Source organism: Lepidothrix coronata, unplaced genomic scaffold (assembly GCF_001604755.1).
Source record: "Lepidothrix coronata isolate B3197 unplaced genomic scaffold, Lepidothrix_coronata-1.0 Scaffold205, whole genome shotgun sequence".
NCBI classification, from domain to species: Eukaryota; Metazoa; Chordata; class Aves; order Passeriformes; family Pipridae; genus Lepidothrix; species Lepidothrix coronata.
Window position 1 is genome coordinate 738870 of NW_016690385.1, and position 22293 is coordinate 761162.

Genomic DNA, 22293 nt, shown 5'->3' on the forward strand with positions numbered 1-22293 from the left:
GTAGGTTTGTTTAGAGTGACCTTCTCTTAGATGGATGGCCTTACAGGGCTGACGAGCTCCATCTGCCCGGGGGGCTGGGAATCGAACCTGGGTCGAAGCAGTGAGAGTCCTGCACCCTAACCACTAGACCACCAGAGGCCCCTCCTCACTGATAGAGGTGCACTTTTTGTCAAAGGATAATAAGGTGCACTTATTATCCTCCTAGATAGTGAACCGGAACACGGATATCTCCTGTATTTTCTTATTTGCTCATGGTGGGGGGGAATTGTGCAAAGTTTGATTACTCTTCACCAATTTCACAGCCAGTGAAGTTACTAAATGCCTAACAACACTATTTGCAAAAACATCATTGCATGAATTCTTCATGTCTTATGTAACAAAAGAATTCCTTTGAATCCAGAGAGTTGCGCGCAACACTTTTCTAAACATTTTTAGATGTGAAGCAAAAATAAATATGATCTTAAAGACAGAAATGAAAATTGTTAAGTTAGTTGTTTTCCCTTGGAAAAAGAAACCAACACACCCTGTGTGTTTGTTTAACATAGAGCAGATGTGCTGGACCTATGGAAGTCACAAAAATATCAGTTTAGTTAACATATGCAATAATGTGCTACATATTTGAGATTTTTCAGGTCTTGAACTAGTTTTGTAAGGCAGCTCCACTAAAAGAAACGACACATACCAAGCTACTTCAGGGCACATGCTCATTATCAGAGGAAGAGTGACAAGAGTGACAACCCTATGGCTGGATCAGGCACTGAAATGATCCCAAACCGAGATGTGATTTCTGATCTCCTGGTGTTTCCCCAGGTAAATTAACACGTCACCCTCAGGGCGGCTTCCCCTCTGCAGACGGAAGCAATCTCTGATTCCCACAGGTTTGCAATACAGGGGTTCACGGCCGAGCTGAACCGGGAAAAGCCGCAGAGAGCAGAGCGGCAGTGCTGTGTCAGCCCGGGTACGCGGAACCGAGCTCGGTCCGTCAGCGCTGCATCGGGGAAGGGGGAAACTCGCTCTGCAGCGCCCAGAGTCCCGGCCAGCTCCGCACCGGAGGGGCGGGAGAGGGCAGGGCATCACATCCCGCCCCGGCCCTGCCCAGCCGGGGGCGCGGACACCGCACGGGGAGGGCGAAGGGAACGACCACCACCGGCCCGGCCGGGGCTGCCCGAGCTGCCGGAGGTGCTGGGAGCCGGTCCCCGCTGTCCTCTTCGCTTTGCCGGTAAGTGGACGGCGGACGGGCAAAGGGAAGAGAGAGCTGGGATGAAGGGGAGCGGCGGCATCCTCCGCTGGGGAGCGGGAGGAGAGATTGAAGGCTTGGGGAGCGCTGGGGGCTCCTCGGTCCCCGCTCGTCCCAGCCGAGACAGGCAGCGATAGCGCTGAGCGCGGGGAGGAGCGCTGAGGGGGAAGAAAGCAAGCAAGAGCAAAACAGCTCACCGGCACACTTCGGGTTTGACGTTTCCCAAGCATTGACTGAAAACACTTTGCAGAAGTAGGCTGCTCCTTATCGGGTTCCTGCCAGCTGGCAGCACAGCCCAGAAGAGCAGACGGGTGTACAGGCTTAGCGGCGAGCCAAGGATGCCACGTAGGGGCAAACAAAGCTGAGGAAAAAAGACAAAAGGTGCTTCGATACACTCTAAGAAGCTCAGCCACCTTTCTTTCCCAGAGGACACTTGTCCAAGCTGCAATCCTGGCAGCACCAAAGGGCGCTCCAGTCTGGCACCCAACAGCCCCAGCTGCTCAAGGGCTCCCGGTCCTGCCTACTGCTCCAGTAGCAGAGAGGAGCCCCAGGCCAGCAAGGGGCAGAGCATGAAGGTGATGTTCATGTGGAAGGGGAAAGGAAGGGAAGAGAAACAGATTGATAAGGTCCAGATTCTCCATTGTACTTAGTGGCCACACTGACCACTTGAATAAAGATGGTTAGAGTGAGTTTCTACCTGTAAAATATATTTACACTCTTATTTTAAGCATTTTCCTCTTGACAAATGATAGGTTTCCATGAAAGAGTACATGGCTGAGAGAAAGCCAGGGAGGGGTTGGTTCTGTGTTTTAAGGGTGAACAATGCCTTGGCTGAAGAAAGAGAAAGGTATGCCTGAATATCCTCATCCCTTTCTGAAGGAATTGTGCTCTTGCATGTGGGGAAAAAATCATAGATGCATTAATTTCCATACAGATCTTGTCCATCCAGCACATCTGAGGGGGGCCAATGGGAATGGGTCTATAGTAGGAACATAACCTTCTCTAAACGTATACCACAGACAATTCTTGAAGTAGCCTCCCCAGGCTTTCCTTTACAGACACTGGGTAGGAATGATGGAGAGGAATCAGGCTTCTTGGACAAGTTGCTTCTAAACTGTTCACTTGCAAAGCGCCAAGCTCTCGAGCTGTAAGAGACCTTGTGCTCTACCAGTGCATCTCAGTCATCTGTTTAATTCAACAAGAATCAGCAAAGCTGCCTGGAGAAAAGCTGGAGGTTATTTAAATCAGATATGTATTTTTATAAAGAAAAAAATTGTATATTCAATGACTTATTGCTAAAATATGAAGGAATTCATAATACTGCTACAGTAAGTTTACCAGAAGTTTAAAGAGATTGATAACTCAATATACATTCCAAATTAGAGACAAAAAAAAATATTTGTACATTAACATATCTAAGTGAGCTGAAACCAAACCTTTCAGTAGCCGGGTTTACTTTTATTAACAGCACAAGGCCCGCTAGGATTTCTTAATTTGTGCATTTTTGTGATGAAGTCTTTCATACAGCTTCAAAGCACCAGAAGTTCACTTAAGCTGAATTTAACTTCATTTTGGTAAATCCCCAAAGAAATTTCAGAGTGATCAGCCTCAACATTGAAAGAACTAACAACTCTTGTTTACATATGTTACGACCCGCCCCAGGAAAAGGGGAGAGGGGGTAACTCAGGTTTTTATCAATAATTCCCTTGGGGTGGATTAAAGTGCAATGACACTAAATAATCGGTGTCTGAAAACATATACTGGCAAGGTTTATTTTAACAATTCTGTATCAACAGGCATGCTAGCAGTTTGAGTGCTGTCATACAACAGTGTGACACAGAGATAACCTTTGGTGGGGGGGAAGAAAATGCATAGGGGAGAGAAAGGCAGGATAAGAGCAAGGGAGAGTAAGAGAAAGAAAAGCTGAGAGTGGACAGATGTATATAGTCACCGCCCACGGGGTCCAGCGATGAAACTTGGTAGTTGCAGCTTCCATGTCTGTCAGTTGAATGGTGACCTTGATCTGCTGGGGGTGAAGGAGGGAAGCCCCCACACTCCAAGAAGTTATGAATTATTATATCCATGGTCAGTGTCATGGGCCATACCTCGAGCCTCCAACCTCTCCCTGGGCCCTGCGCAAGAGCTGCTTTCTCTGGCCTGGTTCCCGCCCTTTTCCCGACAGGCAGGGTGGGGATGGGCTCCTATGGGCCATCAGAGGTACAGTGCAACAGTCAAAAGCCTGCAACCTTGGCTCTTCCCGCCTTTTCGGGGCTTGACATCTTCTGCGCTGGAGGAGGGGGGATGGGCCCAGTTGCCCATCAAAAAGTCAAAAGCCTGCAAAAGTCTCCTAGAATGCATAAATCATCAAACATTTCAGTCTCTGACAACATACATTATTTTTTACTTTTGTGAGTGGTGACTTACCAAGTCACTTGGAAAGAAAGATCTTTATATTTGAACAACAGGTGGAGTTACATTTTTAAAAGTTGACTGCATTTCTGATGCAGAAGCATTAAAGCCAGCTAGTTTTACAGCTCATCAAGGGTTGCAGTAAGTAGTAGTAGCACGAGGTGGAATTGAAAAAATTCTAAAGAATTTTTGCTATCCCTGTATGGAAGATGTCCTGTTTTAGTGAGCTGGAATAATGGATTCCAGTAACAGAATAGATCCTCAGTGAAAAGGCACACAAAGGCTTCTCAGCTTTAAAGGAACCACATTACTGGGAAATTCCCCTTGTTTATAAGAGATTTACAGCTCACGGTTTTGTTTACTACATCAAAACACAAAGGACTTTTCATCTATTACAGCAGTTATTACATAGGTCTAACAACTACACCAAAAGTGTCTTTTTACATACAAGTAATGGAGTAAAGAAGATAAGACTTCTCCAGCACAGCACATTTAAATAACATTTAAATATTGTTTTGCTGAGAGATCCCATTGACGACAAAGTGGATGATACAGATAATGTTTAAACTAGCGGGGAAAATTAATACCATATCTGGAGCTTTAGGATTGCAGTCATGATGGGGATTTCCACCCTGTCTCTGTGCAAAAATAATTCATATATGGGAGATACTACCACAGGAATAAGACTTTAGTATGAATTAAACTAGAAAGTTGAGCCACTATGAGTTTCATAGAAGTCTGAGCTTCTATGAGGGGATGACACATATTAACAATATGATGAACGACATATATTAACATATATTAACACATATTACATATATAATGGCCAGTCTTCGCGAGCGAAGATTTGGGAAAGGTCATTAACCCTTCGAGCCTGTGCAGTGGATTTTTTAGGTGAGACACAGCTTGCGCTGAACTGAGCCCACCCTTTAATCCTGAGGTTCATCTGCCGGGGCTGAGCAAGCTTGGACAGTGGCAGTGAGGTCCCCAGGAGGTAGGTTTGTTTAGAGTGACCTTCTCTTAGATGGATGGCCTTACAAGGCTGACGAGCTCCATCTGCCCGGGGGGCCGGGAATCGAACCCGGGTCGCAGCGGTGAGAGTCCTGCACCCTAACCACTATATTAACATATATTAACAATACCAATATTATTGTTATTGCACTTTGAAGGTCAAAATATTCTTTGGAATGCGTCCATCATCTGTAAGTTTTTTTGGTTTTAATGCTCATGAAATATAGGCCCATTTTTACAGAGAGTTTTAAAAAAATGCCAGCCAGAGTTAAAAAAGTATATATCTACCTCTTGATAATTTCAGGTTAAGGCACAAACTTAAAATAAATAAATAAATAAATAAATAAATACGCATCATAATACAATGGTATCTAGAAAATTTTTTAATTAAATAGTTGGTTATACTGCTAAATACATGTATATAACATCAACAATGTCAACTGAGGAAGGTTCAGTGTTAATATATAAAAATGAAACTCAGTCCTCAGAAGACAGCAGCATGACAAAGCTGGGGGGTTGGGATCAGGCAGGACACCAGGATAAAACAGAAACACCCAGACATCCAATAAATTTCCAGGTCTCATTTCATACATCCAGCACTTGAAAGATACTGAAGCTACACTTTCAAACTATCCTGGTTTAGGAGACACTGCTGGAAATTAAAACATGATATCTGCCTACTAATACTGATTCTACTACTCCACACTGAATATAAAAACACCCTCTGCTCCTGGTGTTCCACATCATGGATTAAAGCTGTCCATGATACACATTCATCAAAAGAAGTCTTAAATAAATAAATAAATAAACACATCAGCTCTCAAGTGGCTAAAACTAAACAATTTATCTGAGGATTCTCCAGAAGGGTTTCATTTTAAACCCTTATATATAAAGAGAAAAAGCAATAATATATCTGCATACAGCCAGATATTGGCTGCTACCAGGTTAGATGAGATTTTTAGGCTGCTTGTTGGATGCTTTTTGGATGTTCATTATTCACTGATTCAAAGGACATGGATCTACTCTGATACATGAACAAGAAAAAATTCAAGTTGATTATAATATTCAATGTAACTTGATAGCTTTCTTTTTTTATATGCTCCTTCTGGAATTCACTGTTCCATTTATGGGCTTCCCTACCCTCCTCTGTTCAGCTGTAGTGTTTTTTTTCTTTATTTTTCCATTTCCTAATTTGTTTTCAGAGGGTTCCTAAACAAACAGCATGGAAGTTACTGCATTCACCGGTTCTGCTGAGAAGCTATGTGCCTGCAGCTCTAATCCTGTAAATTAAGGCTTTCTGGATTATGAATTGCATCCAGACTTTTTTTACTTTTTTTCAGGTGTTTCCCTAGCCAAAGTTCTGTCAGTAACTGAATTGTCAGGGGATGTTTAATTTTTCCTGATACTATTCCTGTAGCTCTCATATGAATCATGCAGGCAGGTTTTTAAGTTCTCCTCCACCTAGAAGACAGGCCTGAGGGAATATCAGGAAAGATCTAGTAAAGGTCAGGGGACCTGAAGTAGAGGACTGAAAAAGGAGACCATGAGAGCCTTGGCACCCTGCAGGATGTATTGAAATGCGCAGGAAAACACCCTTGCTCATACTCTTCCTTTGCTTTCCATGTAAAAAGTAGTTTTCAACCACTGATTTATGTGTCCAGGAGTTACACAACACTGTTGAATATGCAGCAGCATTGGAACAATGAAAATTCAAATGAGCAGAACATGATTTGGAGCACAAACCTCAGTGCAGAGATATCAAAGACACTGATGCTCTGTTCTTCAATATGCATTGAAAAATAATGCTCTCAAACAATCAATTCTCAGCCTAAAAAAAAATATTGAGAACCCAGAACAATATTATGGATTAGTAGCTACAGTGTGAGCCTGCATAACTCTGTAGTTCACTTAGGCTAAAGAGAAGAAAGATAAGAAAGAGATGACATGCAAAGAAATTAGTACCATAAATACACCAAGGAAAAACAAATCTGAAGGGACTTAAACAGTATGTGAAATCTGGGAGTACTAATGATAAACTGCTTGTGGATAAGAGCATACCCATAGTAACAGTGAATGTCACAAATGTTAACCAGCCTTTAAAGAAGAAAACATTGTTAGAAGTACCTTTTCCCTTCACTACTACTCACTAGCCTTTGACAAGTTAGGTAGGTTTTAGGAGAGTGTTTCAGCTCCAAACCACTCAATAACAAACTGAACTTTGCGGGACTGAATTTGGTTTGGGTGTTTAGCTTCCTGTCTTGGTGTGGTTGTTTGAAACTCCTAAGAATCTAATTTTTAAGTTCAAGCCCCCCCTCCCACAGTTTGCCCCTGTGAGCAGGGTTTAGTGATGGTATAGACTTTTTCACCCCATGTGGAGAGTTTTCAGACAAAACACAAACATTTGTTATTGGGGGAAGGGGAAAATATTTACAAAGGTTTATTTACACCCACATATATATTTATATTAAATTAAATTATTTCTCCTCTTCTTCAATAAAAGTCCAAGAAGAAAAGAGAAAAGTCTTTCTATCACTTCTCAGTTTCTTCATTTCAGTTTTTTGTGGCACTGGTTAGTGTCCCTCATTTTCCTGAGGCAGCAGATTTAAGTATGGCAGTCAGGATTTTTGTTCTTATTTTGTGGAAATTTCAACCCCGAGCCCGAGCCTTCGGGGGATTTCCTTGTAGATCTTCACTCCTTTTGGGTTAGAACATTGAAGGCAGCTTTCAGTTCAGTCTTACCAACGCTCTTTTGCTCTGTCCCAGCTCGACAGCTTGATAGAAACAGCAACAGCAGCAGCAGAGGGCACGGCCACCTCCTCCGCATTCCATTCTGGCTCAGCTCTCTGGACAACTCCAGGTTTTCAGCTCCTTTCTCCCTCTCTCTAGCTGCTGCTGCATTTCGGGACTCCTTAAGGGTTTGGAAGTCCACCCCTCCTCTTCAGAGAGACTCTGGTTTTTGGGAAAATAATACAGTCTTACTGCAAACCAGCTCTGTTGAGTTTACCTCTGTTTTGTTGCCAGCTCTCCCTCCTGCAGGAACATCTCTGCGTCTTTCAGCTGGCTTCACGTTATCTCACTGCTACTGGCTATCTTTTTGGCTTTCAGCCATCGCTGTCTCTGTTCAGGACTGCTCTGCTGCCACTTTCAGTGTCGTCTACTGCTGCTGACAGTAAGGAAACTTTTCCAGCTCTTGATTATGGGACCCGGTCCAGCTTTGACACTATACTGGGTCTCCTGTAGCCTTGGCTGGGGGCTGGGGGCCCTTGGCCCCCAGAGGGGCTCACTGGCCCCCTGCCTCCTCGTGGCTCAGATCATGGCTACCTCTCTTCTAAACTATCTTCACCACCTTCTCTTCCGTTTCTGTGGGCATGTAATTTCCATAGGGTGCACGTGGACTATTGATTGGTCCAGTAAGAATATTATCAGTGGGGCAAACCATTACTACCTCAAAAAAGGTTTTTCAAACCACCACACTTGGCATGGCCTCTTCATATTTAGAAGGAAGTATTGCTTAGCACTAAATTGTATGTTCACCTATGCCAATTAATTAGGACATGCATGCTCATTTAATCAAATTAATGATGGAGAGGCATGAACAGGTTGCTCACAGACCCTTAAGATCAGCAAAATGTCAGCTTTATTAGAAGAAAGACAGTTTATATAGTTGTCACGACGCTTAATTCTTGTTCACATTACATTGGTTACATAAAGAAAACATACTTTGCTGTCCACTGCTAATTGGATCACAACAGGTGGTCATAGGAGATGAGAAAACTTTATTCACCTGCCAAAACTCCTCCTTGGCATCTGGCATGAATCCACGTTTGTTCTAACTTCAGCTCCTGTAGCCATTTTAACTAGCTGATTATACCCAAACTGTGCTAAAGCAATACACACAGAAATGCAAGGGAAATTGTTCACACAATTTCTGTCTTCCGACATCAAATTATGCTATTGCCAGTCTTTTCTGCTCACACAAGGATTTCTCTACACACGAAAGCATTTTAGATGCCCATTAAGCTTTACTTCTTGGGTACCTTTACTATGTAAAGGTACCTCTCCTTTTTGAGCCAATGTTTGATATTTTTCTGTATATTGCATATTATTAGTTGTGTGGACACTTCGTAAGACTAATGTGTCTGTATTTTGGATTTAATTTCCACTTCTGACATATTACTGCTGCTCCCAGAACATTGCCTTCCGAGCATCACTTTCTTGGCTTTAGTGGTGGGTTTTTGAATACAGTAATGAACACCTAAAATATACTTCCAGGTTCACATATGCTCAGCATCATATAGGAACCGTACAGTAAAAGTTGTACTTCTTGTCATCCTGGGAGATCAAATAATAAACTTGAATTAAAAAAAAAATAAAATTCAGAACACGGAAACACAGGAACACATAGCAAATATCAAAACCAGAATGAAGTTTTTCCCTTGTCTCAGGGAAAAGAACTTTGATGGTGTTCTGGTTACTACTAATGAGAGCAAGAACTTCCAGAGGAGTATTTCTTCGATCACTCTTTGCTCAAGAACTGGCCCTTACAGTGAGTCTAAGTTTGGAAATTGAATTCTTGTGTTTGGCAGTGCCCAAGAACAGAAACAGAAGACTGGATGGGAGGATGCAAAGTTAGATTGAGCTGAAGTTAAACACCTGAGTTGGATTAGCTTTATTTCAGTTTGTCCATATAGACAAGTCATAAGCAGGTAGAAAATTAGGCTCTTAACGTCAAACAACTTCAAATCATCATCCTTGTGTAGCCACAACTGAAGTAATAAACTCCTCAAACTTTGCATTGCTTGAGTGTGAAGCTGCATTTGTACCAAAGCTCCATTTGTACCATAAGCTTCCATATTTTACAGAAATAATTTGCTTTTGACAGGTTGTTATAGTTTGTCTAGTTCCCCTGCTGTGATGTGCATTCATAACTGTGTATAACACAATATCTCAATTAATCTGCGAAGTGACTGAGTACCCAGCCATGCCATGGAAGTACCTATCAAACTCTGGGACTGAATCCCCTCCATGAACATACTATGAAAATAGCACAACATGCTATTTCAAAGTGGAAAGAGTATAAGATCAGCAAAAGCACACTGCTACAGTATTGGAAACAGAACTGCCTATACGGTTGTTTTGAGTTTTGGGTTTTATTAATTTTTTTGTTTGAATCGCAATGTTTCATATTATTGTTATTACAGTATTTTTAAATGACCTCTGAGAAATGTCTGCAAGGCTGCACTCCTGCTCTAGCCTAAGTTGTTTCCTCGGGGGATTTAAGGATAATGGCACCCATCCCTGTGGAGAAACACAGGGAGGTATGTTCTCCCGACCCTTCATCCATTTCTCCTTTGGGTCGCTACAATTGCTTCTGGGAAGTTTAAATTCTCTTTAGATGTCAGAGATGTCTTACTCTTTGGGCTTTGTGTGCAAGTTTGTGCCATTATGGCATACCTAATATATGAAGCCAGGGCCAGGAATCGTCAAGAATGCGTCCAGAAGCCCACCCCAGCGGTGGGAAACCTCGAGTGGCAAGGGTTATGGGAGGATATGGGTAAATTCTTAGAGAACTTTTCTGCTCCAACAACGTGGAAGTTCACCCTTGAACAGCTCCTAAAGCCCATGAAAATAATGAAATCCATGAGGGAGAGAGGTTGCGGTAGACTCATGGAGAGGTAGCTCACAGTTGCATGCGGAGTTTTGGCCACTGCCTACCGGCAGCTGCTCGGTGTGGTGCAGCACTTCTGTGCAGCAAGGGAAAGGAAAATGCCTGATCCCATGGGGACTCAGGATATGGCCAAACCAAAAGAACAGACCAATCCAATGGAGGTTGCCCCTATCCAAAAAAGGAAATATGAGACCAATTGACCAGTTGATGATGGCAGGGAGGCAGGACCCTCATAGGCGGCAGGCCCAGAGCCAGAGATCATCACAGAGGCCTTGTCATATAACAACCTCCGGAGTTTGTTACTTGTCACTCAAATGAGCCCATTCTGACCTGGATGATCTGAGTTTGGGACTCTACGGGTAAGGCCATAAACCTTGATGCAGTGAAGCAAGGTTCTTGAGGTCTATTGTCCAGGGTGCGAGTATCGAGGAGGTGTTTGTGAAAGAATCAAAGTCCCTTTCTCTCTGGACATGACTTCTGACCGGTGTGAGGGAGAGGTTCATTTACAGAGAACCTTTGCAGGAGCACCATTATTCAAAGGGCTGGAAGACCATAGAGGAAGGGATCCTCCACCTGAGGGAACTGGCACTGTTACAGGTACTTTTTGGAAGGGACCCTGACAGAGTTAGGTGCACACCACAGATGTGGTGGAGCCTCACACACATGGAGCCGTCTGCACATGCCAGTTATCTGACACCATTGCAGGCTGGGGAAAACTGAGAGCCAGGGAGCTCTATAATAAATAAACTTCGGATGCATGACAGCATGATCAGTGGCCCGCTACAGGCCCGCATCCCCAGCGCAGAGACATTGATTGAGGGCCTCAAGACACTCCACAGGCAAAGGATGGACAGAAAAAACTGAGAGAGAAGATTGAGGTAGACTGTTTCCATGTCTTGGCTGCAGGAGCTGAGGAAAAAAAACCTCCAAAGCAATTTAATTGGAGATAAGAAAAGGATTTAATTAAGTAACAAGACGCCTCTCTGTACAGATGTTACAATTTATAATATTGGTTGTCCAATCCCAGGTTTCATCCACCCACTGGCTTTTGCCCTGGTCCACCCTCGGCCTGCCCATGGAGAATTGAGGCTGGGGGCTTTTCAAGACCACTTCTTCATCATCTTCATCTTCTTCAGAGCACACAGGGTACACGGTCACCCAGTTCTTGACTGTACTCTTGCGGTTCAGGCCAGGGTACAAGTGTTCTCTAAACATAACAGGCCTACTCTTAAAGAGAGACTAAACATTTTCTACTGGAATTCAGGGGATATTGATATGGGAGCATGGAATGGGGTGATGGGGTATGGGAATGTGTAAGCTACTGTGCTAAAGGGTGAGTGAATAAGGGTTGCTGCTTCTAAAATCTTCTTCTACTATATAACTACTTATAAAGCTAGATTTTGGGGTTCTCAAACCATGAAAAAAGCTTATAAAAACTAGGAAAATAAGAAAAAAACAGATGGACCTAAAGGCATCACATGTGGCACCGGTGCGAACCAGACGCCCCCCAGCTAGAGAGAGAGGACAGACCTCACAAACCAAGGTGTGGAAGTCCTAGAGGACTACGGAGAAGACATGAGGCGGTGGAACAGGAAACCCACCTGTGCTCCAGCAGCCCAACTACAGGAGCTGAAGGAGAGAGAAAAAGGGAAGTCAATGAGAGTGAGTGCAGTACCGGTATCCTATGGGCAGGGATCTGACCCGCTAGAAAGTACCTCCCATATGTATTCACAGGGAAAAAAACTGTGATTGACTGAAGAACAGTTTTAGGGGATTTTGTTCTGTTACCTACATTTTTTTAGTAAAGAGCTGTTATTTTCTTTTCCACACCTTTTCGACTGGAGCCTCTTAATTTCAAAGTTATAATTACCCAGAGGAAGGAGCTTGGTTTTTTCTCATATCCCGCCCTCCTTAGCAGACATTCCTGTCTCGTTAAACTGAGGCAGTGGTAGAATGAGTATGTTTGTTCTCACTGAACAAAATTCAAAGCTGTTTTTCCTTCCCTGCTCCCCATTCCCCAGAGATCCAACAGCATCACATATCCTTAGTAGTTACTCAAGGGTATCAGAATACAAAGCAGAGAGATGATTTAAGATGGGATACAGTACAATATTCTTAATCCAATGCAGTGAACAGTACACCAGTAAGAGGGAGGTGGGGGGAAGGTCAGCACACCAGAAGAGATGGTTATTTCTGAGACAGACCAGTATTTTCACAAGCAGACACAGTACAGCATCTTGATCAAGAGTTGAGCTCAGTGGTGCCTCAGATTCAAGTACTCAATTTCCTCACAAAGTTCACAGGCCTTGGGATCCATGCGTGCAAATAAGGATAGCATGGCTATATTGATTTGTGATCTTCATGCTAAAACTTTCAGAAGGCTCTGGAGGTCTACAGTTTTTGCTGGCAGAGAGCTAAAACTAACCAGTTTCTTTCCTACTGAACCAGGCCCCTCACCCAAATAAAAGCCTAAAGATCAGCAATCAACAAAATCTATGTGAGAGTAGCATGTAGTCTGTCAATCTGATCACTGTGTGAGGCTGGAGAAGCAACTGCTGTGATTCGATAAAAGCTAAAACCTGAAAATATCAAATATAATCAAGTTAAGCATCATCTACAAGCCTGAAGCTGAGCTTCCACTTATATTTTCTAAATTTTCAGCCAGCACAAATGTTTTCTTGCTCTTTGAATTATGCTTCACTTTAAATATCTCCATGTAATATTTCCTCAATTAAATAAAAGCAGAAGTATTTGTCTGCAATCCTGACAGCCTGTACCCTAATATCCAAATACACCAATTAAAAAAAAAAAAGAGTGATAGCACAGTAGAATGACTGGACTGAAAAGAAAATAGCCCTACATAAGCCAGTTACAAATTCAGTGTATCATATTTTCATAATAATAAATACTTTTTTCTCCTTGAAAGACTTCATAAAGTAACTCAGAAATGTCAATTGTCCTTCACAATAGGTTCTGCATTCCATCTTTTTGTTGTTCACAAGGTCTGCTTGTTATGCTTAGAATATCACCATCCAAGTTAGAGAAATAAGGGTAAATTTAAAATCACAGAACAGACCACAACCAAGTTAAATAGCTCCTATGTAGAAGGACAGACATGCTGACTTTGTTCTAGCTCTTTTGTAACACTGAATTAAGCAGTCCCCTGTTCACTGCTCTAGGCATGAGAGGACCATTCACAGGGTACTGCACACTCAGAACAGCTGGATAAATGAATTCAAGGAGCCTTCAGCTAAAGTATTTTAAAATAATTTGTAATGTGTATTGCTAGAGATAATTGAATAAATGTCTTAGGAGTGTGGATGTAACCACACTGTTCCTTCTATTCTGCTTTATTCTTGCTCTGAACCTATACGGCCTATTGAAAATATTTTTTAGACAAGTGACAGAATAAGGAGGGATAAAAAGGGCATCAATTACAGCATTGGACCATCGAATCTCCTTGGAAGTGAAAGTGTGGAGAAGGCTTCAGAACCAGCCTGCTTGCCCTTCCCCTGCCCAGGAAGAATACCTTTCCCAGTCACCACTGGCACACTGAAGGCCTGCATCATTTTGCGGAGCATCCAGCTCCTAAATCAGCATGTAGATCTCAAATCCAACAACTCAGACAGCAATTTTCTCTGCAGTCTAGTCTGTAAAGTAGATTTCAGCACATCTGCTACATTAGTTCTGGCCTCATTTATACCCCAAGACAGCATTTACTTCAAGAACGACTGAAAATCCTCTGCCACCAAATGCACACAATGCAAGTTAATGCAAAACTAGACAGTCAGATGCCCAAATCTGTTGTTACGGAGTTTCTCCACACAAAGGAAGTGTCATAATAAAAACAAGGAATGAAAGTATTTGTAAGTCAGACTGGCTTGTTTGTTTACATAGTAAGAGATTTATTTATAACTCTCACTGCCCTTTAAAATAGGTATCTGAGGGGAAGAGGACAATCCAGCAGGACTGACAAACTTTGACTGGTCAGACACTAAAGCTTCAGATTATGTAGCTTTTCATTTCAGACTACCTAGGAGAGACAACTCAAGGACAGACGAAATTCAGTCTTTCCTTTGATAGTGGAAGACACTTTTCTGAGGAAAAAAACCCAAACAAACAACCAAAACCCAAAACAACAAACTTGTGTCCTCCCTGGACTGAGACAGTGGGAACAGCAGGCAAGTTATCAAGGTTTTTCATCTACTTTTTATCAAAAATATTCCTCAAATATTGGCAGGCATTGAATAGGGAATGTTTCCTTACAGAGAAATAAATGAGTCTTTTGAGAGGGAAATTAATCAAACCTGTAGCACGTTAAAACTTTCAACACCTAAAGAATAATTAAAACAAATCACTAGAAACAAATAGGTTTCTCGAGTATAACATAATGAAGACAGGTCATCTGAAATCAAATTTTAGCTTCTAACTTGAACTTAGTCCGATGAACAAAAATTCAGCTCTAGCCCAGCCCTTTCCTGTTGGAGCTGTAGTTTCTTAAAAGTTCATCCATAAGAAATATGCTGGCATCTGTTTCTAGGAACTTCCTCCCACTTAGCCAGGGCTTAATAGATTGCACCTGCACTAATGAGTCAGTAAGACATCCACTCAGCATGTCCCAGTAGATTCTTGTTCCTTATAACTGTGATACAATAACAAACAAATCATGATTACTGGTTTTCCTTGTAGAAAAAGCTCTTTACAGACTGTAAAAATTAGAGAGGCATTTCATGGTGAGGTCAGGGTTCAGAAATTCCAAAAAGTAATCCAAGACCTTAGACTGACTGTTTTCTTTAAAATCTGTTTAGTATTAGTGAACTTTGTCTTGGTGTAACTCTTCAAACATTAAAACCCATTTATTCAGTATCATTACTGTTCCTCTACTGGGAACTGAGTTACAGATAAGGAATTAAACCAGTAGCTCCTGAACAGGGGTACATATACCACAAGCAGCTTACAGACACTTGCCAAATGGTGCGTGCCTCAAGGAAGAGAAAGGAACTGCTATTGCAAATCACAGGGCTACCACCATGACTAACTGCTGATGATATTTGGTACCATTACTACTAATGGTGTTGGGAGGAAGTTTAAGAAGGAAATTTGTAGACTACAATCTTCCTTAGAGCACAGAAGAAGAGAGTGGTGAATTTCACATTATTGTGAAATTATTGCTTATTGCTTTCTAATTAGCTTCCATTGGTCAAAATGGTGTGGCAAAATGTACTAATTCCAACAAAGAGTGACAAATGTAGCAGTTCAATATAAGCTTAGTGGGTAAGAGAGGGCAAAGGCTCTGAATACAGTGTGGTATTGGAGGGCAATGAGTAGTAACATAATATTTCTGCAAATGAAAGGAACTTCACTGCATGCTGTTTTGTGTGCAGTCACCTTCACTTCTGAGGGGAACCTGACTCGTTTCTCTTGCACTGTTCTGCTGGTCTGTGTAGAAAAGGGAGATGTGGGCCCTCTGTAATTAACTCCTTGTTGAAAGGGTATGGACACTGATGGGTGCAGGATGTACAGTCTCCTGCGTTGGAAGCCTTCTTTGGCCCCCAGAAGACTCAAGAAGGACACCAGATTATTTTTCATGTACACACATGAGTGTGGGACTACGGTATGTCTGATATGTTGCCAAATGCCTACCAGAATTTAAGGAGAATTTCTCACGATCTGAAAAATATAAGGCAGAAACAGCAGCAGCACATGGTGTCATGTGCTAGGAAATGCAAAGAGACAGTTGCAAGGACTAGATCATACAAAGGCAACATTGCATTTCTGCTCTACTTTAAGCATTTTGTGCCCAATTCAATCCCTTGATACAACTTTTTAATGGATTCAGAGGTATAGTTTGGCTTCAGATTAAACTAAAGGATTCAGAAGCATGTGCTGGTATATAACATTCGTGACAAAGGTATGGAGACCCTCCTCCAGTTATGTCTTTAGTGGCTTCTTTCTTATCAACACACTCCAAAACCTAAATCAATCAGAGCCTTAAAGTACTGTCTTTGGTGGGAGAATACTCCCAAAATCAGGGTTGTAAAAGATCATCTGTGAAATCCACAAATTGTTCAACAGGGAAAATATGGTAAAGCTTTCGTATCCTAATCCAGCTTCAGATCTACTCACTCTAGACTAGGGCAAATGGTTCTTGCAAGCTCATTTCAGTAATTAATACTGTAGGCGTTTTTTACTGGGTATAGTCCCACTCATAGCCATATTAAACCTATCATATAAGTGGACTTGTTCCAATGGAAGATGTCAGAAGATCAAAGTCAGACTAGGTTGCTTGCACTGCACTGAAGTTTAAAAAACCCCTAATTTCAAAATCTAGATTGCTTGTCTAGAGTGTCTGAAGGAGTACAGACCAAAAAAAGTCTAAACAGAAAAAATCAGTAAGTAGTCAGGACATTGGCTGGGTTTAGATGTATGATGTTTGCCGATCTGGCAAACTGTTCCTCAATTTCACTTTAAAATTTAATAGTACATGGCCAGCTCTCTAAAAAGCTGAGAAGATAAGATACATGAGGGACTATGAATCGCTCAAATGATACTGTGATGAAAATTACATTATAAGACAGAATTATTATAAACATGAAGTACCACTTAGCATGTGTTTTTTTTAAAGAGCAAGTGCATTACCCTGAATTTTTCTTGTTCTTAGCATTTTCAAATTATTTTCATCTCCTGACATAATTTTTGGATTCTTATAGCTTGCATAAGCTCTTCCAAAACAGAAAAGTAATCAAGCTTTGTAATGTAATAAAAGACATTTTAATAAAAGGGGAGTGTGAGTTGAAAACTTGACCTTCATGCCTTCTTTGGAGCACAACTCCAGATCGAGTTCTGCAAGTTGCTTTCTAAATCCTACCCTATCTTACCACAGCAGTGCTAAGCAGAAAGTTTGGGAAGCAGTCAACAAAATTTACTGAATTCTGCTCTATGTTTTGTTCACAAAAGCACAGAATTGTTAGGGTTGGAAGGGATCTCTGAAGGTTGTCCAGTCCAACCCCATACGCATATATATTCCATATACAGTTCATAAATAACAAAGGAGAGCTGTCTAACCAGATAACTTTCTTTGCTGTTATTTTTAATGTTGAAGACTCAGTTAAAGTTGCCTTCTCTCCCTTTATTTTACCATAAATTTAAATGAAAATACGTGAAGATCAGTCATTTCTTTATGGGGTCCCTGAAGCAATGAACATAATTCCTTGACCTGAGCACATCCTGTACACTCACACCCAGCGAGGAGGTCACAGTGTTTAGCTGTGGGAAGGACAGAGTGGGATATAATAATTTTCCATCACCAGACATACTAGTTTCAAATCCAAGGAGTAATTTCTGTTCTCATTCTCACACAGGAGATGCTTGAGGCCTCTGATCTGCTGACATCTGTGCCAGGCTGCCACTGAGGACCTGTACCTGACAGAACCTGAGGGCTGTATGGAATATACAGAATACAAAATTCCAGAGCACAGCTGTCAAGCTCACACCCCATGGTGTCCCTATTTCCTCTGCCTATGGATGCTCCTGCTTCCAAGGACACATCTCAACACCAGGCATTTGTAAGTAAAGCCTAAGTAAAGCCCTCAAAGAAGGGATTTGACCTCTTATAAGAAAGCACACAAACATTTTAGTTTCAAACCTGATTTCTGGAATAAGAAAGATAAAGTTAGCACGAAACACTGAATTATTGAATTTCAATATTAAACATTGATCACTGAATAATCTATTGCATTGTATTGTTTAGACCTTGTTTAGAACTCTAAGAATGAGAAATCCCATATATATCTCAGTGCTAGCTGTGTAAAAACTTTGGGCTAATATCTTTACAATCTGTTTCTTTCCTCATTCGTTTAAGAGATTTACCAGAACATAAACTCAGACAAGCTCTATAAAATGGCACAAAACGTGTATCACCCTCACGGACATTTTTCTTCTAAGTCCTGAAGACAGAATTTGGTCAATTGACCATATCCTCCAAGACTTAAAATATTATTAATCATTTCTTGGACTTTAGATCAATGCATGAAGTTAGCAGTTGGGAAGTAGATTCTTAATAATCCTAAAAAATTCTATTATTTTGCACTTGATTTAAAATAAGAATAGCATCTTTAAATGTTTGAAATCTGTGTAAGCCTAAATTGTGTAGGAATAGATTACTCATTACTTATAATTTGAATGATTGCTTCTGGCTGCCAACTGCTGTATTCTCAAACTATTAGGTGTAGGTTGTAAATTACAGGTTTGTTTAAATTTTTTAGTACAAAACATGTTAATATACTTTTTACTACCACTTTAAATTGGTTTGCCAGTATGTAGTTTATATTTTGGTTTTTGATCAGCTATTTACTGAGATATAATGAATTAAACCAGTGAGGACTGAAATTTCTTCTCCAGATTCTGGGGCCAGAAATATATAAAGCCCTATGAAACACCTCTGCAAACCATTTTGGATTGGTTAGTGGAGCTTGCTCCAGTACTTTTCATAGAACACATCTTTTATTACCTTGTGGGTCCCTTCCAACTCAGAATATTCTGTGAAATCTGTGAAATCTATATGTAAAATGTTGTAAAAATTCATTACTTAGGAAAGCCCTAAAAGGGACAGTGATAAGGTGAAGCACAGATAAGCTTTATTATTTTATTTTATTTTAGTACTACAGTGATTAAGCACGTTTCTTTTCCTTTCCCTAGTTCTGGAAATAAAAATCACAAAGCAGTCCAACACATTTTCATCCAGAAGTGTAAACCAAGAGTGACTTTCCAAGGCCTGGACATTGGCCCTGATTTTCATTCTGTGGGCCTATGAAAAAGATGTCAAAAAACACAACAGATAACTCAACTAACCCTCACTCAGCTCTTCTAGGCCTGTTCCTGGGAAGCATTTCACTGATCACTATTGTCATGAATATATTAGTACTATGTGCTGTGAAAACTGAGAAGAAGCTGCAGACAGTTGGCAATTTATACATTGTCAGCCTATCTATTGCAGATCTTATAGTTGGTGCAGCTGTCATGCCCCTGAATATTGTCTATCTTCTAAGTCCAGTGTGGCCTCTGGGCTTACCAGTATGTTTGTTCTGGCTGTCCATGGATTATGTGGCCAGCACTGCCTCCATTTTCAACCTCTTCATATTGTGCATCGACCGCTACCGGTCAGTTCAGCAACCACTGAAATATCTCAAGTACCGAACAAAAATGAGAGCATCGCTCATGATTTTGGGGATCTGGTTGCTCTCTTTCATGTGGGTCATTCCAATCCTAGGATGGCACGTTTTTGCTAACAATGGGGAAAGGAAAGTAAAGAAAAACAAGTGTGAGACGGAATTCTCTGAGGTCACCTGGTTCAAAGTGTTGACGGCCATTGTCAACTTCTGCCTACCCTCGATCTTGATGTTGTGGTTCTATTATAAAATATTCAGAGCTGTTCGAAAACACTGCCAACACCGAGAGCTCATCAATGGATCAGATGGGTCTTCCTCAGACAAAAACTTCATACAGCGTAGCAAGACGAAGGACGAGCAAAATGTTTGCCTCCAAAAGCAGATCTTAGATGAGAACACCCTGCCCAAAGACAAGCAAAGCTCCCCACAGCCTGAAAATGCGGAGGCAGAACTTCATTTCAGTAATCCTGACAAGTCTTCAACGGCGTTTGATGGCAAGAATAATGGGAAAGTCTTTAAATGGAGGTGTTTTCCTCTCAGCACTGCCCAGTCTGAGCGAGGCCTGGATAAAGCAGGAAAGAACTACATGTGTGCAATGAAAGAGAGCGCAAACGAGAAGGAGCCCTGCTCACAAGACAGTGACTCAAGTGTTGCATCAGACAACCAGACTTTCCCTGAGGTGGTACCATGTGGAGAGAACTCCAACCCTAACTCGGAAAGAGCCTGCAGTGCTCAGGAAAAGACTGAGAACAGGGATTTCAGAGGACTGACTTACCTGAGGAAAACCTGGCAAAGTCTCCATACCCATTCCAAAGGGAACATTCAGGGACTGCATGGGAACAGGGAGAGGAAAGCAGCAAAGCAGTTAGGGGTCATAATGGCAGCCTTCATGCTGTGCTGGATTCCCTATTTTGTGTCATTTATGGTAATAGCATTTCATGACCATGAACAGTTTTCAAAATTACATATGGTCACTGTATGGCTCGGCTATGTGAACTCCACCTTAAATCCCTTCCTGTATCCTCTTTGTAACCAGAATTTCAAGAAGACATTCAAACAGATCCTTCACATTCACTGATATTGCTCTGAATTTTTGAGCTCAAAAGCAGCTCGAGAGGTCAAACAAACATAATCTTCCAGTCTCAAAGAAAAACACCAAAAAAGTTGTAATTTATAAGCAAATGTTAGTAAAAGTGGGAAATATGCATTTAACAGTTTTACCCATATTTGAAGAGAGCTACTTCAGATCAGGAATCTGAAAAATTCATGGTCAACCTCCAAACTGTTGGACTGTTGTAAACCATTTACAATTTGAGATGGCCTCTTTCATCACGCAGAACAAAACTGGAGGTATAAATAGAGATCTTCAGTGATTATAAATTATTCAGCTACAGAAAAGGAAGAAATAGAATAACACTTCTGTGATTGGCCAAATATATTTTTCTCTTTCGACTTACTCCATTAAACACAGGAACATATTGCTTGCAAAGTGGGATTTGCAAGTGGAGGTACTCTGCATAGTCAAAGAAAGAACTTTCAACTGTTTAAGAAAGTCTACCATATTTATTTAAAGCTTCCCCAAAAATCATAAACTTTTTATGAAATGTAAAGTCATATTGTACCCTACTGTATCTCTTTGATATTATGTTTGCTCCATTTATACCTGTACACTGACTTTGCTGAAAAAATTAGTATTTTTATGTCCTAGAAATTTTGCTAAGACTTTTCATGCTGTCACTATCTGTTCAAGAACAGTGTGCTGCTGTTTCCAGGCTTGCAGTTGATTATACATGAAGTATGTTTACCTTTTCTTTCCTTTATATTTAATTGCATTTTATAAATCTTGTTGTAAATGCTGTAAAATATTTCAGGAGAAACTCACAATAATAGAATACTCTGTGTTTGAAGAGATCTCAAAAAAACATCTAAGTACAAGCTACAGCTGAAATCTGGGCTGGCTTTTACATTACATGACGTTGCTCAGGGCCTTTGTCCACAACTTCAAATCACAGAATAATAGAATCAACTGGGTTGGAAAAGACTTCTGAGATCATCAAAAAAACCCTTGAATGACAAACATCTGTAAAACCAGTTTCACGTGGAAAAGCTGGGAGGTAGCCTTGACAGATGAGGTTCATCCCACCAACTCTGAGCATTCACTTCCTCAGCCACTGATTTAACTGTTTCTAAGTATTGACTAATTCTCACAACCAGACATGCCCTGTTACACAGCAGAAATCAATCCCCTCTTCCTAAGTGCAGTCAAGTATAGATTAGTTCCCAAAGGAAGAACACACAGTCCCTCAGCACAGGATGGTTTGGGTTGAAAAGGACCTTAAAGACCATCTCGTTCCACCCCCTGCCATGGGCAGGGACACCTTCCACTAGCCCAGGTTGCTCCAAGCCCCATCCAACCTGGCCTTGGACACTTCCAGGGATGGGGCAGCCACGGCTCCTCCGGGCAACCTGTGCCAGGGCCTCACCACCCTCATATATATAAATTTCTTCCTTATATCTGATTTAAATCTGCCCTCTATCAATTCAAAGCACGGTATATAGTCTCATATATCATATGAGCCAACTTATCAGGGAGCTTGCAACTTCACAGAATAATGACACCAAAATAAAAGCAGAGAGTACAGACTGGGGAGCAAGGAGGAGAATTGAGGCAGGCTAGATCTCAGGCCCTGGATTAGCCAAGTATATCAAGATACAATAGCACCTTGTTTGTGGCACATCAGTAAAGCTTTCATTCCTATTCTGCTGCTAGGAACAAGAGATGCTTCTCTATATGAGAGAGG

The 22293-nt window shown here is 41.4% G+C and overlaps 1 protein-coding gene across 2 annotated transcripts; it reads left to right on the forward strand.

The window, feature by feature from the left end:
• Positions 1–1108: 1108 nt before the first annotated feature.
• Positions 1109–21891, forward strand: HRH1 (histamine receptor H1). 2 transcript variants are annotated; one of them, XM_017832742.1, is made up of 3 exons: positions 1109–1219; positions 17687–17890; positions 19049–21891. In XM_017832742.1, exon 3 carries the CDS (start codon positions 19134–19136, stop codon positions 20568–20570), a length of 1437 nt encoding a protein of 478 aa, XP_017688231.1. In that variant the 5' UTR covers positions 1109–1219; positions 17687–17890; positions 19049–19133; the 3' UTR covers positions 20571–21891. The 2 variants fall into 2 exon arrangements, with proteins under 2 accessions (XP_017688231.1, XP_017688232.1); XM_017832743.1 differs by having other exon boundaries at positions 1114–1219; positions 17690–17890.
• Positions 21892–22293: the final 402 nt, after the last annotated feature.